The sequence below is a fragment of the Telmatherina bonti genome, assembly GCF_933228915.1.
Source record: "Telmatherina bonti genome assembly, chromosome: 5".
Taxonomy (NCBI): Eukaryota; Metazoa; Chordata; class Actinopteri; order Atheriniformes; family Telmatherinidae; genus Telmatherina; species Telmatherina bonti.
This window is the reverse complement of record NC_136623.1, coordinates 20086905-20107739: the sequence shown is the minus strand read 5'-3', so window position 1 is coordinate 20107739 and position 20835 is coordinate 20086905. Positions and strand designations below refer to the sequence as shown.

The window sequence follows — 20835 nt, the reverse complement described above, 5'->3', positions numbered from 1 at the left end:
TAGTGAAAAAATGAAATAAAAGTTACGGTACTCTAATTAATTCACAAATAAACATATTACATTTCATGTTGTGGTGTGTACTTGTGCCTCAAGAAATACAGTGAAGATAATAGTCAAGTAAACAATAACGAAAAATATATATTCCACTGAGTAATTACACTAATCCTTCATTTAGCTAAGGCATGTAGCAGTCATGCCTGAACATAAACCAGCAAAATGACATGTTTCACATGAAAAGAAGACATGTTGTTTACTATGACTGATGACAGCACAGATTTTCGTCGCAAATTAGCTTTTGACAAAGACCAGGACAGCTGAAGGTTTGCACTGTGAACCAGTTTCCAGACTTCAGTTACTTCTTGTAATTTTGTTTTATTTTTTATTGCATTTTGGAACAGAGAGACAAAAAACACATTTGCTTTTTGTCCTGTAAGGAGACATTAATCAGTAAAAATATTACTGACAAGAAAAAAAGACAACCATGTCTGGCAGGCCTGAAGTAAACGGTGTCGTCGGCTACGGCTCAGTCTGAGGGGACGGTGAAGACTCTTCCTTCTTTTCAGCCTCTGAGGTTGAGTTCAGAGCCAGGTCTTGCTTTTTCTCTTTTGTTTTCTCTGGTTCATTTATCCTGGAACATAATAGAGAAAAAAATTATCATCGTATGTGCTAAAACCCTGCCTAGAGTAGTACTTTGTACTGCAGTTCTAATGTTATCCAGATGAGGTTCCCCTTGTTTAACAAACAAATAAATCAATAAATAAAAATGACACAATTCAGTCCCATTTTAAGGACTCAAACTCACAAATAGCAACCAGTCGTCCACTATTAGAAGATTTCAAACGGGTATGTATTAGAAAACCACGTAGTTACCATGTTAGTGATCATTTAAAGGTGTGATTAGTACAGTCAGGAAGTTTGACTCATACTATTACCAAACGGAGAAGTGTGTTAACAGGGATGCCTCTGTATTAGTATAGCTTTAGTAGTTCCAAAAACCTTAACACCTTTACTTCAAGTAATGATGGTTTGAATTCTGACATTAGATGAGGATATAAACATGTCAATAACATTCAGGTGAGTTAATACTTGCTACTTCTATTCTGCTTCAACTTGCAGTGTGTGATCTGCAGTCTCTTTTGTGACTAATGTCTGGACTCAGCAACATTAGGTGACCTAAAAATGACCTGAATACACTAAATGAGCATTAGTAGATTTATTCTTCCCGAACACATGGGCATATTCAAAGATGGTAATGCCAGGATCATAAAGTGAAAGAGTGTTTTGGGGAGCTTGAGGCCCCAGTTTCACATACACCACAGTGCTCAGACCTTAACTCCACTGAGAATCTTTGGGATGTGATGGTAAAATAAATCATCACTAGAATCTATTTGTCAAAAGTTAAACCAAACAGCACATAAGTGAATCATACACTCCATAAAATTCTCAAAATGATAATAATCATGGCAATAACGTTTCAGACTTCTCTGTTCATTTGTCACTATTTTCACTTCAAATAGAAACCTGTATAAGATATTATGGCTTTTTTTTAATTTAATTATGTCTTGTGTCACTAATATTGAAATTCCCATCAGCGTTACTAATTTACTTTAAAATATCTGATCATTCACAACTGATTTGCTACTCAATGTCAGCTAAACTTCCCATCTTTAAGCATTATGAAAGAGGTGTTAAAGTCTACCCAAAGACAATTTGAAATGAAAACGAGATTTGGGAAGGAACGTGGGTTAGTGCTCATGATTTTGAACGGTAACCTTGGCATGGGAGCCGGTCGGTTGTTGTGCAGGACGTCCCAGCTAGAGGTAGAGCTGTTACAAGATCAAAAGACAGAAATCACATGACCAAAACAGAAAAAAAAAAAAAAGTTGGATTTAACGCTTCAAAAAGTAGAATTTGTGCAAATATTTCAAAACCTCACTCATGCCACTCCCTCTGCTCTCATTAAACAGACGGGCTGGAGATGACATTTTAAAATGAATGCACATGAATGATTAGTGTTAAGAAAACCACCAGTTCCCAAAGCATGATCAGGGACATCCAGAAAATTATAGAAATTCTTTTATATTTACATCAAATTGGCAGGATGAGAATTTTAACAATGACTAAGATTAAGTCTTTATAATGTCACTTCAGTTCAATGCAAAATCATATGTAAGACCATAGACCAAGATAAGGGTCTTTAGTTTAGTTTTGTGTAGTTTTCCTGTTCTGCTGATTGTCCAAGGTACCATAACAGGTGCGTGGACAACAAGGCTATGAGCTCATTCTGTGTGCATCAAAAGCTAATCCATTTGGTTCAATTGACCAAATGTACAGTAGAACAACTGCAACACAATGGCCGGAAACCATTCACACAGAAAAAAAGAGGTCAAAATGCTGGCTTGACAGATTCCTCCCATTACAGTCCAATTGAGCTTCTAAAGTTAATATTGGGAGGATTAAATTGATTCATGGAGGCCCAAACAGACAGCTCGAAATATACCTCCAGAGTTCATGCAAACATAGGTTTTGTTTTGGAGTGAAGGAGGGGACTGTGCAGTAGTTTTAACATTGTGGTTAATTGTACTTGAGCATCTATGAAAACTTTGGGAACTGTGGACTGAATCAGTGGAAATGTAAAATCACTGATGGGACTTGAGAGAAGCCCACCACTTCAATTCACCAGTTAATTATGAGAAAATGAACAAAAGCAAACTGGGAAACAGTCAGATGAGATCAGAAGGTCAGATTATCCCCTGTATTAATCTTTTAGCTTTTCAGCGTAAAAAAGAACAAAGGAGATTATGCTCTGAATGAACTTTCTATAAGAGCCCAGTAAACACTGGTTTCAGACTTGTTTATAATGGTCACATGGTGCAGATGGGCCTGGTGTTTTGCTTCTAAGGTCAGGATTTAAAACCTGTTGCTGTGCTGTGTTGGAATCTCTGGCTTCTGTGATGAATATATTTAATGTACATTATCTTCTAAAAGCAATTATACAGTTCAATGAATGACACTTTACAGATGTAAAATGCAAAGATGCGAGTGAATAAGAAATGCTGAACAGAAATAGATTGATAGTAACAACAAAGGTTTGATTGGCACAGCTGATGAACACGTCTCATATCACCTCACATATTAATATATATATATTTTTTTTTAAAAGTACACTCACTTTAGAAAATATTACATTTTATCTATTAGGGTCTAATTAATATAAAACACACACTAAAAAAATTGGATCCTTAATTGACCCTAAATTAGGTATATATTCGGGGTGCGAGAAAAAATTGAGTTACATAAAAATCGTGTTTTGTTTTTTTTCTTCAACAATTTTTAAATCAACGTTATTAGCCAAAGAAAATCTTGTTTTTTTAATTTATTTATTTATTTTTTATTTTAAACGTTTATGTTTATATGCCAGATGGGGAAAAAGTTACCATTTCCTTCCAGCAGAGGGCGAAATGTTCTCTTCAACTATCTAATAAGAAGACTATACCTGTTTTGGAAAACACTTAAACAGAAGATGGCGAATTGCAGACAACCTGCAAATATTGTTTAAATAAAATTGAAATGTTTTGAATAAAAAATGAGGACACCGTTTGGATTTTTTGCTTTAAAGGGAAAAGCAGTGCTGGACATGCTGAAAGCTATTTGTAAACTCTAATGTTCTCAATAACTCGGTATCACGACTCACGCTACTGCCCACCTAGCAAGACGATCAAGGTACGTTTTATCAGTCTGTTTCCTGGGTGTAAAAGGCAATAGACAAATGTACCACAGCAGCAAGCTAACAGACACTCAAACCATCACTTTTATATGCAGACCAAGCTTTTGAAACAAGAGTATAAGTTCAAACAGCTGGTTCAAAAATATTGCTACTTGGTCACCATGCAACTTTTTCACATGGTCTGGTGGTTAAAAAAAAATTAAAAATCGGCAATACTGAGGAATCGCATTTTAAATAAAATCAGCACCCCAAAAAGAAAAAAAAATCCAATTGAGAGAAAAGCATATTGTCCCAACCCTAATAAATACAACCTCAGATTGAACTCAGGTGCTGCTTAAAAATGCACTTGGTTAACTGATCATCAGCTGGTGAGGGCACCTTTATACAAGCAGAGGTTTTCTGTTCCTGAGTATGCATGTGTGTTTGCCCAGTTCTCAGACCAGGTAAGGACCAGCGGGGAATAGTGATTGGTTTTATTATGTCCTAATATGTTGAACCTCAAAATGGAAAGAATGTGTACTTTTTGTCAACGTTGTCTTGATTTTTTCAGTTAAAAAATTAAACAAAAAATCAAACAAATAAAATCACAGACAGTGCCACTTGAACATCCTTGTCAGTAATAAGATCAAGTAAGCCACCTGTTTACCACCACTGTTTCAAGGTGAAGGAGTTTAAAAAATCTGCCAAGAGAAAAGAGATGAGAGTGAACAAAGGTTGGCTTTGTCCGGATTGACAGATCCCACAGACAGACAAGAACGGCCGCAGACTGATCACTTGTATCTCCTTCTTAGAAGAACCAGGCCTCTGGAATGTGACAAGACTTCTTACCGTATTGTCTTCACGATGAAGCGAATGATTACTGCCAGACCCACACAGCCACACATCACCCCTATCACTATAGCTGTGACTTCACCTGTAAATCAAAGAAACAAAACTTCCAGTTAAAGTAGATAGATTTTTTTTTTTTAAAAACAAAAGATATTTCCAGCTTAACTGGTAAGATATTTACATTTTTTAAAGCAAAATTATAACTCGTAATGATATTTTTTCTTACCAGACGAGAGTTCCTTCCCTGATTCTGCAAAAAACAGAACAGATTACTACCAATCGGATTTGTGAAAAATACATTATTTTAGACGAATCGGTTGCTCAGCCATTTAAAAATGTTTGTATCTACTTGACCTCGCTGCCTTTGAACGCAGTGCTGGTATTACAGGCCTTTCAGTTCAGTCACTCACCACAATGAGCACTACACAAATTCTTTTTCCTTTGTCTTTGTCTACCATTCTGCCTCTCTCTGTGTCTCTTTTTCCTCTCCCCTTTTTGTCAGTTAGTCTTGTGCGATAACAATGGAGTCAGTGTTTACTTTTGCAAATCTTTTTCTAATCAGCTTCCAAACAAACACAGCTTTCCTGGCTTTTCCATTCTTTCCCCTGTATTTCTCACTCTGCCTTCAATTGACTCTTTCTCTTTATGTCACAAGTAAGTGATGATGGTCCGACGTTTCTCTCCATGCTTCTTTTACTGTACTAATATCTAATCTAAGACTACATGGAACCACAGCAGGCTTGTATTAAAATACACCGCTGTAGAAGGACTAATAAGCTGCAACAGCTAAATTCAGGGAAGACTGCATGTATGAGATTTGTTACTTATGAAAGGATGATAACAAAGAATATACAATATATATAGTGGACAGAATTTTGAACAATCCAAACATCATGGGATTGTAATTCATATGAAAATCTCATTGTGTGTTATGGACATATTTTGTATGCTTGTAGTAAAAATGTAAAAATTTAATATCCTTTCCTGAGTCACCACCTTAACGTGGTGGAGGGGTGTGTGGGTTCCTAAGATCCCATGAACTATGTTGTCAGGGGTTTCTGCCCATGGCAAATAGGTCTTTAAGATAGGGACCAAACAAAGTGTGGCTCAGCAATCCTTATGATGGAAAAAATTGTTGGTTCAAGGTCTCCATTGCCCAGATGATTATCAGGATGCTGGTCCCCGGGGCCTCTCGTCTGGAACCAGGCCTCGAGATGAGGCATTGAGATGAGTGCCTTGGCCTTTGTGCATGGATCTCGGTCTGGCTTAACCCAGAAGAATAATAAGGCCCTTGTCCCTTCTTTGGACTTGCAACCTGCCAGAGGTTGAATGCAGTGTGAGCCAGATGGCAACAACAGGTGAGGACAGTGGCACAACTCAAGCTCTAGAACTAGTGTCTTTGAAGGGGGCTGGACCCTCTTCTACTCTGGAGTTTTTCCTGGTAAGAGTTGTTGAGCCAGTGTGGGCATACTCATTCTGCCCTGGCTTGACAACCATACATTGAGTTTTACCCTGGAGAAAAAGATGGTAACCTCCCTCCACCTTCAGATGTTGGGGTAGTACCTGACTGTTGTTTGTGCCCAGGCACCAAACAGCAGTTCAGAGTATCCATCCTCTTTGGAGTCCTTGGACAAAGTGTAGGAGAGTATTGATGTGGGCAATGACAGTGACACCTGGAGTAGAAGTATAGAGGCTCAAGGATCTCAGGGTCTTGTTCAAGAGTGAGGGAAGGATGGAACAGGAGACCGACAGACAGATTGGTGCAGTATCTGAAGTGATGCAGACACTGCATCAGTCTGCCGTGGTTGCGACGTCGCTAAGCCAAAAGGCAAAGTTTTTGATTTACAGGTCACTCTTACCCTTGTCATTCCTACCCTCAGCTATGGTTAAAAGCTGTGTGTAGAAACCCACAGAATAAGATGGTCTTATATTGCTTTGGGAAGAGGGAAGTCTGTGCTTCCCTGCTTAGGCTGTCCCACAACCAATCTCCAGTAAGTAGCAGGACAATGTAGGAATGGGTGGTTTCTTGATATGCTAAGAATTGTCCCCTTGATGCTCTCTGACCTGCTGAGAATGAGGCGAAGACGACTCTGTGGTTGAGCGGCTGCGTTACGCGATAGTTGTCCTGCAGCTGCATCTTCTCTGGTTCTTCAACTTTACTGGAGTAAAGTATTCTCTCCATCTTCATCAGCTGGAGTGACGAGATGTAAAACTCATTACTTATTCTACGCAACTTATTTTTGAACACTTAAAAATACAAATGATTTACAGGTTAAATTTAAAACTAGTGATTTTTACAATCTGCATATTTCAATTCTGTGGCTACTAAAGGGGATTGTAGTTTGTAGTCTGTGTAGCGAGGTAGCTTTTCATTTTAATGAACAACCAGAAGCTAACTGTTTTAAGTTATAATCTGCATAATGAACCACAGAATTATTTTTTCCTTTTTTTAACTAACAACTTCTTAATCTTGTTGCATGGCTGTATAGAAAACTGGACATCAGGGTGATGTCTGGTCCATATGTGTCATTTGTACATCTAACCCAGGAGAAGGATATTTTGGATGCAACAGATGTCCATGCCAAAACAAGTTTGTGTGTCAGAGAAATAAATGGTAACCTTATTTTCCCTATGATGTCTATCTCTGTCCGGCCCAAAACAACTAGCTGTGCGGGGGAACTGCCAGTCCAGCGCCGGAAAGGCTCCTCCGAAGACTCGAGGAGGATCACCTCTTCAAACCGGAGAGTGGCAGGGGCACGCTCCTAAGTCGCCCCTATCTGACCTACGCTTCACCTGCCTATGCGGCCAATCTCACCCTCTAGCCCCGCTGACTAACTTTGCCGCCGGCAGCCCTAACCAGCTGCGATCTACACCCTCTTCAAATCGACAGTTTCCCTCAGCGCTTACGGTTTGCTTGCCGGGGCTTCAGCCCTTTAAAATGCATCAAGCACCTCTCTCCAGGACACACTCTCCACTCTCACTGCTCCTTTTCATACCTCACCTTCGTACCAGGTGATCCTAAGGTAATTAAGCTGAACGTCACACTCCTTCAGTTTTCACACAGATACCACCTTCTCTCCCTCCAGCCCTACTCATTACAATAGATTACTTTTACACTAGTGCTGAATCACAGACTGGGAAGTGCTTCAGACTCAGCACAGAGTCAGCATGACTGAGATATGAGTTTCTATGACAGCTCTGACAAATGCAAAGGATTTTGTTTTAGTACAGTCCACAGCATAATTCCGATTCCAGTCTCTGGCTGATGCACAGAAAAAAAACGTTAATTTGATCTTTATTTTCAGCACAAAATATCAAGGAAGAAACGCACAGTTTTTCATCATTAAAGACTAAAGAAATCTGTTCAGGTCAGATCCTGTCATATCTGCTCCTCCTCTGGTTCGCTCAGACTGATCACTGGCTCATACTACATTTCCCAGGATTCTCCTGCCCCTGCCAGTATGGAGATCATCCCTGTTTCCCTTGTTATCCTCATGTGTTGCACCTGCATTTTCCTGTATTTAGTGCATTGTTTCTACATTTGTGTCTGGCATCTCCAAGCTCAATCTGACAGATTCACTATGACTGGTGTGATTTAGACCAACACTGTTAGCTGAATTCTGCATTGATGTCATTCAGGAATATTCTACTGGAAAATATAACTAAATTTTCAGAAATGGCATCAGAGCACTGAGACAGAAAATAACCACTTACATTAAAACAATAAGAATTTTAGCTGAATATTTTGCATGTATAATGGTTAAGAAGACATGCAAATACCAATTGTAGAGTTTGTCTAGTAAATTCAACATTGCATTTATAACACTACTTTAGACTCTTATTGACTTTTTCTTGATGAACATGGAGTGGATGTGTGATGGTGTATTTGAAACCAACCTGTGCTTTTGAGATTTGTACTCTTTCATGAAACACTGTCCACATGACACTCTGGTAACAGGGGGGTGTTGTTAGGGAGCCATTGTAGCGATAGTAACATCCCAGATCCTTGGGAAGCAGGGACTGGACATCAAATGCTGGTATGAACACCTTCTGGTCTGATGGGAAATAAAAGTAGTAAAAGTACTTAGAGCAAAGTATTTTCAATGTAAATTTTTTTTTATTTTTTTTTTTATTACAGATGTTTTTATATTTATTCTCTAATCAGTTTGTAAATTACAAAGCATTTTAATGAATCATTATTACCCAGTTAAAAAAATGGCATTTCATCCAAACAGAAAGATGTGGTTTTAAACAGTAGAGGGAGATCTACCTGCATATCTGATTCGACTCAGGTAGTTGAGGATGTTGTTAAACGCTGGGTTTGTCTCTTCACCTGTCTAGGAAACCAAACTTCAGACTTGAAACAGTGAAAGCATGCAAACTAGAATTCAAAGCAATTACTGTGCTTTTTGTTTTCTAACTGTCTGTTTTGCGGCTGTGTTTTGTTTCATTACCACAATGAGAATTCCTAAAACAGCCAAGCCATCTCTCTGTGTCATCGCTGCTGACATGTTGGGGTAGAGCTCAGAGTTGTAGTGCACCACGTGAAGCTAAAGAGAAAAGGAGGAGCACATGGATGAGTACAGCAGAAAAGATTAACATTGTCCTCTCTTCCTCACAGCAAAGTGTTAAAAAGTAAGTTAGTCTCTTATGTAAACTAAATGTTGCTGATTTACCATTGGGAAAAAAAAAAACACCTTTATGTAATTGTAGGATTTATTTATGAGGACATAATAAAAATGCTCTACTTGTTACCAGTTTATTAAATTAGGTAAGTGAGTTCTACAAAGGGTTGTAAAGCAATCAAATCATTGGGAATAAAAAAACCCAGTACACATTAAAATTTTTATTTTTACAATTTTATCCTAACATATAACATCTAAGGACAGAAATATGAACTTTTAATTAGATTTGTCTTGTTTTCCATCTTTTTGGTATTAAATCAAGTCTAAACTAAGTTTCAAGTAAAAAGCAAGGAAATGTGTGCGGTCAATCATTTTTGTACTATAAATAATGCTAATTGGTGTTGTATTATATGTTATTGGAAAGTCTGATTAGTCTCCTTTGCAATGAAGTACAGCTTTTTAGGATAGTGCATTTGTGGAATGAGCAACACCACCAAATGTGTGGTAGTGCCCCAAACTATGTGCCCAAATCCCCCTGCAATTTTCTCCTGTTTGTGCACACAATTGTTTTTAGATTCAAGTGCTGCCGGATCAATGCCAGTCACAGATGTATAACTGATACCTGATTGGCAATTATCAGAATAAGATTCTTGAGCCAAAGGTGAATCCATATGACCAGAATTTATGACCTAACACCATATTTCACAGTAACACTCTCCCCCACAGAGCCAGGATCCAGTTAGAACCAATGGAGCCCCCTCCAGAATTTGGAAGTAGACCTCAACTCAGTTGAATACTTGTGGGATGAGCTTGGGTGTGTTACATCACATGTGCAAGAGTACCTATTACAACCACCCAACTTGACCTTCAACAACTTTGGCTTAAATGATGGGTTGCCATTCTGCAACAAAATGTGATCATGCTGGTGCCCAGCATGAGAAGGAAGCTCCAAGTTGTTGTGGCTGATGCTGTGTATGAATCTCCCACTGAAGTCCCAGACGGTAAAACAAATAATGCATAAAATGGCTGATATGTGTTGCTTTTTACTTATTACTGTGGGACAGTACAAGCATCTAATCCACAAATTCACCCTAAATGAGTGAGAACTAAATGGCAAATATTACAGGAACTTTTAGTTCCTTTTTTGGGAACATTACTCAAACACTGAGTTGTGCTGCTCATTCAATGGATGCATGATCTTTACCAATAATCATATATAGTAAATGTGACTATTATGTATTAAACATCACCAATTGGCATTATTAAAGCAGAGAAATAATTAACCAAACACAAATTCCCTCACTTTTTTCTTAATTTTATGTCTAAATCTCTAAATCCCTTTTGCTCCAACTACTCATGCCTGGAAAAAGCGACTGCTGGCACACCTGCAGTGACAGATGGACAGGAACTCAGGTGCTGAGGAGGCTTATCTTCCCTCTGCATCTACCAAATCTTATTCCCTTTTTCCATCATTTGTTGGGCTTCTATCTTTTTTCTTTTGTTCTTTTGTATTTAACTTTTCAATCATCCACAAAAAAAAATTCCCATCCTTTGTTTTTCCCATCATTCAGCAGACTATAAATGATGGGACTTAAATTGGGCTGTTTCCAGTCTTATTACCTTATGAATCAGAACTAAGAAAGAAAGAAAGCTAGAAACACTGAGCAGAAACATAAAGCAGCTGAAGAAATGAGAGCAAGAAGATGGAAGACAGAAAAGGACTCAGTCTAACAACAGGTTTATCTCATGTTTTATCTCTGGGCATTTTACAATCAGTCGTTTCAGGCTGAATGATCATTTACTGGTCACATAAACTTATCTGTTATGCAAAGTGTTTGATCAGTTCATATATTACCTAATCATTAGTATTCAAAGTAAAACATGGCATTTACAATCTCTCAGAAGTAAGAATTGGTCAATAAAAAAAACATAACAAAGTTACATTTTACTTGAAGGTCTAAATGTTCAGCGCTTTTGCAGAAGAAAAAGAAGAACCAGCCACGATCACATGCAGCACATTAACTCCCTGATATTTAATTAAAAATTTTAAAGACATTTCTCAAACCAGAACTTCTATTTGCTACTAAAAGAGCACTATTTGTTGGAATTTTTTTTTTTACCTCTGCATCTGCACTCTGCCCATTGATGGTGTGTTCACTGCCTCCGTCACTTGGACCACCATTGCCCCAGTGAAGGTGCAGCTGAACAGCTGAAAAGAGCCACGGTAGACCTCCAAGTCCCATCCACTCTGGCAGCTCAATGATTACTGATGAGGAGAAAATTAAATGAATAAGATGACTTGTACTCTGTAGACTGGTATATAACAAGTTGTTGATTTTTCTGAAAGTATGCACAAAATAATCCTAAAATTTCAACTCATCGCTTAGCATTAAGCAATTAGTATTAAAAGTGTGCTTCCAGGTAACATTTGAATTCAGTATTATATGCAGGTTGCTAAAATACATACCACAGAGTCATAAAGAGAAAAGAAAACTAACTGGCTGCAATAGTTACCTGTGTGTCCATTGTTGGACAGCGTGAAGGGCTGGTTGCCATGCTGACTGTAGCCTAGTGGCATCACTGGAACCAAACTGGGGTCATATTTAGTCTGAGTGGTTATGACATCTACAGGTGACTGGGAACTACCACCACAGTCAGGGAAATGCTCCGACCACTCAGCCTGACCAAGCACGCCTTTGACAGAGCACAAACAGAAACAGTGATGTCACCCAATCACACACCCCACTGGCTCCCAGTTGTTCAGTAAAAAGCCTCCATTGATCGGTCTCTAATTAAGCAGGACAATTATCCCACTATGTTCTGTTTACACTCTCAGCCTCATGATAGTAAACTGAATTATATATTATAAACACATTTCAAAATCAAGCACATGCACATATTCTATTAACATTGACAAATAATACACTTTATTTAAAAGCACCTTTGAAACCCTCCTAAGGACACCTTAAATGAATAAAAGTTACAACATAAAAATTAAGTCAACAAAGAATAAAAATCACAAAAAAAAAGAAAGAGAGAGAAACGTCAGGAAAAAAAAATACAACAGTGGATGAGTAGCAGGTGAATTTGCAGCATAGTGGTTAAAATGAGTAGGCAGATTTGAACAGGTGACTTTTGAGCCTGAATGTGAAGATGGCAAGTATGAGACTTCTGAATATCTGACAGAGGTCCACAGCTGGGGAGCAGTGTGACGGAAGGCTCTGCTTCCCAACATACTGAGGCAGCCAGGGAGCACAGTGAGGTTTATGGAGGAGGAAGATGAGGTGATGATGTGGAGGATGTTGAACAGATACACAACCAGTGAAAAGTTGGGACACACTTTCTCATTAGATTTAATGGGAAAGTACGTCCCAACTTTTCATTGGTTGTGTATGGAGGGGTGAGGTCAAGGATGGTATTGAAGGTATAGAGGATGAGTTTAAACGGGATATGGTGAAATGCAGTTAGTCAGAGTTGCTGTAGGATGGGTGTGATATATGAGGGGGTTTTAAAGATGATCAAAGTAGCAGACTTCAGAACAAGTTGAAGCTTCTGGAGGGACTTTTGAGAAAGGCTAAAGAGGAGGAAGTTACAATAATCAGTATGGGTAGGAAGACAGTGAAGGAGGATAGCTGCAGCATGATGGAATAGGGAAGGGCTGAGTCTATTGATATTTTGTTGGTGGAATTATGCAGACTTAGTAATGTTATTGATATGAGACTGAAATGACAATGTACAGTCAAAGTTGACACCCAGACTTTTAACCTGATGGAAAGGGAAGACTATGGAGCTGTCAATGGTCACAGAGAAACATTAACACTTCTTGCATTAAAAAAGTTGAGCAGTTTGAATCCATAAACTCAGACACTATCATCCTGATTAATTCCATAGTTGGGTTCAGTTGTTGAAGTGTTTTTTTTTTTTTTTTTTTTAAATCAGATCTTCAGAAAATGTTGAAAAATGGTAACAATGTGTCTTTTTTGGACATTAATTTCAAGCCTCCACATCTGAATAAAGGGGCAAGTTCCTTTTGAGTAGTTTTCTGGATGAATGGCCAAATTTAAAAAAAAAGGAAAACAAATTCATTATATTCATTACAACTCAACCAATCATAATCCATTTTATTTCAGGTCATTTCAAATGTCTTTTTTCTGCATGAGAATATTTTGTTAATGGTTTGACCCAGAAGTCCAGTTGTGTGAATAGCTCTGCAACCATTGTGAGGATGACTCTGGGAAAATAAAATGCAATGTCACGAAATGTTCTGCAAATATTATGAGAGCATGACAGACCAGGGAAAACCTGCAACATTATCATCCCTTTGAAAATTCCCAGAAAGCCCTAAATGTCTCCTAAAATCTTTTTTAGATTTTAGAGTTATTAGGTTCACTTAAGGTTCTGAGAATATTTCAACACCTGAAACAAACATGTCTTGTTGAAAACAATTCCTTGAGGGAAACAACAAGACGCTGAAAGTCTGCCTTCTATCGCTTTCACAATGCTAAACTGAAGACATTTTGGCAACGCTATAAGAGGACATCTGTTACACTATCAGATTCCTTCTCAGACTGTTTAGGAAATATAAACATTTTCAGCAGAAAACAACTAAAATCTGAAATGAACCTGAAGCACATGCAATGGTTGTCCATGAAATGATTAGCACAGATATCAGGGTGCTGCAATGAAAAACAGCAAGAAATGAGTTCAGTTGTGCAATTATGTTTTCATCTCTGATCACTAAAAGGAAAGGCATCAGTGTTAAAAAGGTGATGGAATCAAAGGGATAAACCCCTTAAGCCTTGGCCATATTCTTCCAAAGAAAACACCTAAAACAACATATCCAAAAAAAACCAAAGATCTGGCTCACAATAAAAAGGATCATTTACATGTTGTTGGTGTCGAGTGATACCAACAAACATATGGGAAATATTTCCAGTGTCAAGTGTTATACCTGAGTAAATTACAATAAAGCAGAGCATAAATTAGACATTTCTATTATTTGCCTGTTTTTTTTTCTATTGTTTTTTCTTTATTTGGCAGAAGATAACGTGTTAACAATTATTTCCTACATGCAGATGCTATGATTTCTTAATCAAGAAAATCATATCTCCACATTATTGTTTGCCTGTACTTTTCAGCCCTGATTTGCCTGACATGCAACAAATTATTAGTCTAACAATCTCATGTACTGTAAGAGACCTAGTACATGTCAGTTACCTCTGAAAAAAAAAAGATAACCTAAAATATTTTATTTGAACCTACAATTATGTTAAATATCTGATTTTTTTTTCTTTTTTTTTTTTTTTTTAACTAAAATATTAGAATAAAAATGGTGAGAAAGAGAAGAGAGCTGATTGAGGCCTGAGTTCACTGAAGGAAAAAAAGGACTGGAAGGCTTACTTGTGTGATAAAAAAAAAAAAAAGGAAAAACAAAACACTACAATAAAAGAGCTTGAATTTAAATTACAAACAGAGGAAAAAAGCATGCAGCTGATATATTTTACTCACCAAATATAAGTCACATTTTTGCATTTTATTGGTTAAAACTCATCAATCTGTTAACACTAAATTTGGAAGACTGGGTTTCCCCTAGATCATATATTTCTCTCACACAAACTTGTGTAAAGTGTTTTATATTAGCAATGTAAACACACACACATCTTTTTCTCCCTCTGCTCTCTCTGCCTGTAATCCGCACCTTGTCATTATAATCTGCTCTCTACCAGTTGCCGAGTATCACAACTGTCCTTCAAAAATGAGTCCCCCAGCTATGCAATTGGTTACCATGGATCTCACCATAGCAACCAGAGGCCGAATATTCTGACCCTTTGCACCCGCTCCACGGCACCTCTCCTAGCATGCTACCCCTGTTCTGAATCTGGCCAAAAAACAAAGACACGCAAATGCAGATCTCCTTGCTGAGAGGTATAATGAGGCATGTAATTCTTCTCTTCCATGCAGAAAAATGTGCACAAGAAAACCACCAACCCACCTCAGCTAATCACACAGTGGTTGTGAACATCACACAGTGCAGTATTACACAGCTTGACTAACACAAATCCACTCATTCAACTGCTGTGAAAACTAATTCAGCATATCGCTCAGCTTGTTGCTGCACAGCATAGTACACATGCCCATGTATCCACCGTAATAATGCCTAAACAGACATATATGGACACCAACTGGCTCCAGGCACAGTCTCTAAAATTGCTGTGCGTTCTCTCTGAACTAAACGTCTCTTTTACCCTCCTGAATACATCTGTGAGCCTCATTCATTCCTGCACAGTCATTGTCCACCACACAGGCAGCCAGTGTGTGTCAACAACACAATAAACACATAGGTTATTGTGCACTGCAACAATACAGTGCGCAATTTGGTATGCTTTTGCCTCATCCCGTCCCATCTCCCTCACTTCCAATACCCTTTTCCTTGTGCACCTGCCACCCTTTGCCTGCCTCACACTGTCTTTTCCTTGCTCTCCTCTTCTCTGTCACCATCCACCCCTTCATCATCTCTGTGTGGCTGCTGTGCTCATGCCAGCCTGCTGAACTGTAACTAATACAGACAGAGAGGGAAGGAGCGGAAAACAGAGGGGCACCCGATGGGTGAGATATGGGGGGAAAGACACCACTCGAACAAAAGTTACAAAATCCTTAATGATGGAAAAGGGTTAGGTTTCATTTGTGCACTGGTGGAACGATGAAAAACTTCATACATGAGCTGCTTCATCTTGTCAGAAGGACTTGCACATGTTTCTGATGCTAAGTAAAATGTCCTATATTTAACAAAATAAGTAAATTATTCTTTCACTCCATCCAGTAGTAAAAGTAGCTTCATGTTTACTTCAGGCTTGACTTCAGGATTTTTGTCACTTATTGTAAAGGGTTTAAGGGTTTTTCTCCACATTATAAATTACATTCAGATTATCAACCACCATCTTTGTTCATGTGTGGATGTTTTCTTTTCTAAATTACTCAATAAACTTTGAGTTTTTACTTTTAAAAAAAAGATTATAGTAAACTTGTGCTTACCAGTGTAGGTCCAGCTGGTTTCCTCTAAAAAGAAAAATGACAGAAAAGTTCCTAAAACCTTTGTTTGTTTCGGTTCTTACTCTGTTAATTTAAAATGGATTTAAAATCAATATTCTGAAAGCATCACATTCAATACTAGTATTGGAAAAAGGAAAGTTATGTTAAAACAGGGGTGTAACACTATTCGAATGCAATTCTTAACTACAGTTGTTGTGGCAGTTAACAGGAATTAATACTCCTCCAGTCACAAAGCCCACACTGAGAAATCCAAACAAAGCCAAACAAAATCACAGCCAGCAAAAAATCACATGATATCTATTATTATGTTAATTAAGACCTTACCAACAGAAGCAGCAGCTTTCCACTGGAAAAACTTAAGTATTAGTATAATGAAAAGACCTAAAGAGTCCATGTTCGCCCTCTATGCCCCATACACAGAAACGAATTAAAGTGGACTGTGAGATGAGGAGCAAGTGAGGGAGAAACAGACATGGGGAGGGGGAGTGTTGGGGGACCGGCTTACCAATACTACCTGCAGCGTTTCTGTTCAGCATAGTGAATCAACTCTGGCATACAGGAGTCCAGTTCAGGACTCAGTATACGACAGATGTGCAGAAGATGTCTTTAAAAAATAGTCAATAGGTGATCTAACAACAAAACTATTCACTGGACAAGTGAGTGAGAATCCATTTACAGGGTACTGTGTGGGGATGTTGTTCTAAACTTTCATTTATTTATTCGTTCGTTTGTTTGTTTGTTTTATATATATATATATATATATATATATATATATATATATATGTATATATATATATATACATATTATATATATATATATATATATGTATATATATATATATACATATTATATATATATATATATATATATATATATATATATATATATATATATATATATATATATATATATATATATATATATGTGTGTGTGTGTGTGTGTGTGTGTGTGTGTGTGTGTGTGTGTGTGTGTGTGTGTTTGCTTGATAATAAACTTTCTTTACTTTGCTACCTTATGAAAACAAATCATTATAAAAAAAGTTAATTTAAAACATGAGAAAAAGTCTTTATAACACCTACACACACCCTACGTGTCCATACATGAGTTTTGTTTTGGTTTTTTTTTAAAACGTGTTAACGATTTTCATTTTCATTATAAGATGAGTTTTCCTTTCAGCCACCAGGTGGCGATCTAGTTGAATGACACTGATAGTACCTGATTTTATGAGACCTGATCCCTTATCACAGCACGTTATTAACTGCCACAATCACAGATGAATGGATGTTATTAGGATAAGGCAAGGCTACCTCCATATAAAGTCAAATAAATGTTTTTCTGTGTCCTTGACTGGATAACATTAATTCCTTTGAGTATTGTTAATAGTCTACAGAGATTAAACTTGAAATCCTTGTTGTAACAAAAGAAGAGAGAAGTTAATGGTAATGGAAAAAGTGGAGTGGGTAAATGTACAAAGCAAGGCATATACAGTCGTAAGTGCATGGGTGTAAACGTGTGCATGAATTCTGCATAAAAATCCTAAATAAAACAAAACTATCACAATGTGCTTTTGTTGCTGAAGTTGACCTTTTTTATTTTAACCATTTCCATCTCTCAGGTGCAGCAGATTCTGTCACGATCAAGCCAGGTAAGTTGGCTAAAGGTGAAAAGGCAATTAAGAAAAAAAAACTGTTGTGTTGACGGTTACTTTTAAAACCGTAGCAGCCACTAAAACAGTAAAATGCTACACAGAAAATGTTGCATCAGTATTCATAATGTTATAACACACAGCTTTGCTTTCTGCAAATTCTTTTGGTAAGTTACTGTCTGTAAATAGACATTTTAAAAATGAATTATTTTAGCATACATTTTTATTCGAGTAATGGACCTGAATTCCTCCATCACTGGCGATTTCTCTGCTCATTAATTCTCAACTCTCCCAGAAAATGGCAGAGGATACAAAAAATGTTCTGTGCTACTTCTGGTGTCAAAAGTCTTGCTTCAGCTGATCAGAACAACAAAAAGCAAATTACTCATATAGCTTTAGAAATAATTTTACAACTTCAGAGGTATACGACCCTAACACCTGTATCAATTGCATCACTGCCTCCTTCACAAACATGATAACATCAACTAATCACACTTCATTTTGGAGAGAAGAGCAGCAACAGAATGATAAGGAAATGAATGGGTCATGTAAGGACTAAAGAAAAATTAGTTTTAAAAAAAGTTAAAACATTATGTGAAAGGTTATGAGACAGATGTTATTGTTTGAATTGTATGAGTTTTCTGCTCATTCAAAAACAATGTGATGAGATTTTTTTTTCTTTTTTTTTTTTTTTTAATATAATGCTTATGTCACAGTTTCCTCATGGTCATGATGAAAATAAGTTAAAAAAAAACAAAACAATGGATGTTCAAAATTACCAAAAGTATTTTCTTAAACATTCCAACATAATGATAGTTGCATCACTAATCAAAACAATCTGAAACTAAAGAATATGACTGACACATCTTTTAACAGAATGCATGTTAATTTATGATGATCAGTCAATAAATATAATGACAAAACTATTGCATACTAATCATTTAATAGGAAAAGCATAGTCATGAATAATATTAATTCATCTGGCTGATACAGTTTCAAGCCTCTGGTTCTGGGTTTTAATGGCACATTGCTAAGACAACTACAATACCTCTCAAAAAAAGTAGAATATGTGCTGAGAAAATCGATTCATGCAGGGATTAACATCCTCAGCTCTCCTCAGATCCCCAAATTGAAATGCATGGTTTCTTGTCTCTTCAGTGGGAACATTCAGCTTTATCTTCACATGTCAGGATTACATAAACTTGCATCATTCTGTCTGTGAGAATCTTTGTATGATGACTTTTTGCAGTCTGAACAAAGTCACCCTGTGAATGATCTTTTTATTACCCTTATCTTTTTTTCTCTTTGTTTTGAATTTTGAGTTTGGCTGTGTTGAAAGTTTAAATAAGCTCAGACTACAGTGCAAAACTTAAAAAACCTGACTGGTGGACACTAGGAGGAGCCCTCTCCACGTGACACGTGGATTTCAGAAAGCAGGAAACACACCCTCAAACGAAACATGCTGGGATGTTTTCTGTAGCAGTGGAAAGATCTAGTACAATCCTGAACCTTCCCCACAGATCCGCCAGTTATTCTGACGGAAGATCGTGGTTCACAATCGCTTAAATTGGGACTCACATCGTTGACAAAAGGATCACCAAACTGCGATTCGGTCATTTGTGGTTTATTGTGGGTATAAAATATATTTTAAAGTTGGTTATCTAAAATATCATATTTATTCGTATTTTCCTTAAAATCCCAAACAGAATCCGATTCAAACAAAATTTGACTGTACAACTGCAACATTTAGGCCTCCATCATTTACTGCTTGATATGTTGCATACTATTTAAATATTTAAAAAAAAAACAAAAAAAAAAAACGTACGGACTAAAATATGCACCTCGCTGTTTCATTGGTTTATTTTTCTACTTATTTTTAAGTTGTTTACAGCTTTCTTTTACGGGTTACCAGTAACCACCACTCTGGGCCTGTAGCCATGGTTTCCTTTGCTCTCCACATCCTCTTCTGTTTGTCTGTCTGCTGCTCCATTTCCATCTTTCCACACCATGTAGCGAACCACACCAACGTGAAGCGCTTCACACAAATTATGCAACAGAGGAAACCTACATCGGTCTCCGATTGGCTGCTAAGTATCCCAATCAGGGGCATGGTTACAATTACAGTACGCCCAATTGGCTGCGTCTCGGCAGGGGGCGTGTCGTTTGATTTCATTCATAAGTCCAGCGGCGGCGCGTCTCCGACATGTGAAGAGGTCTGTTTCTGCAGGTGTATGCATGGCTCTGCTCTGCAAATGCTAGATATAGACAAACTGCAGTTTGGAAAAACATGGAGCTCGACTAAACGATGTTTGCTTGGTATATAGCGTTTAGTGATCATATGTTATCGAAGAGATGTCTGTCGGAGTTCCAGCTAATTCATAAATAAAGAGCTTTAATTTCTGATATAAGGTGGGCCCTCCAGATGAAAGTCAATACAGATTTCCTTAGTGGATCATTTTCATCAGTGATATCTATAGGAATAGTTTGTAGATGTATGCAGTTTGTATGTGTTATCACAATCAATGTTTTATACTGAAATGTGTTTTTAGAACTTAAAACCACAAAAAAGTTTTTGTCTGTGACATATAATCACTGACAATGTAACAGAATGTAACAGAAACAGAAAGAAAACAGACAGAATGCTATATCATGTTCATTTCTGAAAACTCTGATAAATATATATGAAATGTGTGTGTTCATGAGAGAGTGTGTATGTATTTCCTGTGGTCAAAAGAGGATAAATAAGAAGCTTGGAAGACATTGACAGAGAAAAAAGCTAAACAGTGTTTAGTAAGTGTTTAAAGAGCTGCCCCAGTGTTTAAAGGAAACATGATATGTTAGACAGACTTTGAAATGAAACCAGGGACAGTTTACTCTTTTGTCACGCTTAAGGCCTCTTTCTTTCCACAGACAGATAACATTTCTGTTGTAGTGTCTTGCTCTCGTCACATGTGCCTAT

General features: G+C 37.4%; 1 protein-coding gene across 1 annotated transcript; it reads right to left on the bottom strand.

Annotated features, from left to right (window-relative positions):
• Positions 1 to 516: 516 nt before the first annotated feature.
• Positions 517 to 16624, bottom strand: ca14 (carbonic anhydrase XIV; the record flags this gene model as incomplete). Its single annotated transcript, XM_079241077.1, has 12 exons — positions 517 to 628; positions 1773 to 1826; positions 4366 to 4407; positions 4556 to 4640; positions 4782 to 4805; positions 6620 to 6746; positions 8453 to 8610; positions 8826 to 8892; positions 9010 to 9105; positions 11301 to 11446; positions 11695 to 11874; positions 16555 to 16624. 12 exons carry the CDS (start codon positions 16622 to 16624, stop codon positions 517 to 519), a joined length of 1161 nt encoding a protein of 386 aa, XP_079097203.1.
• Between the last annotated feature and the right edge of the window lie 4211 nt (positions 16625 to 20835).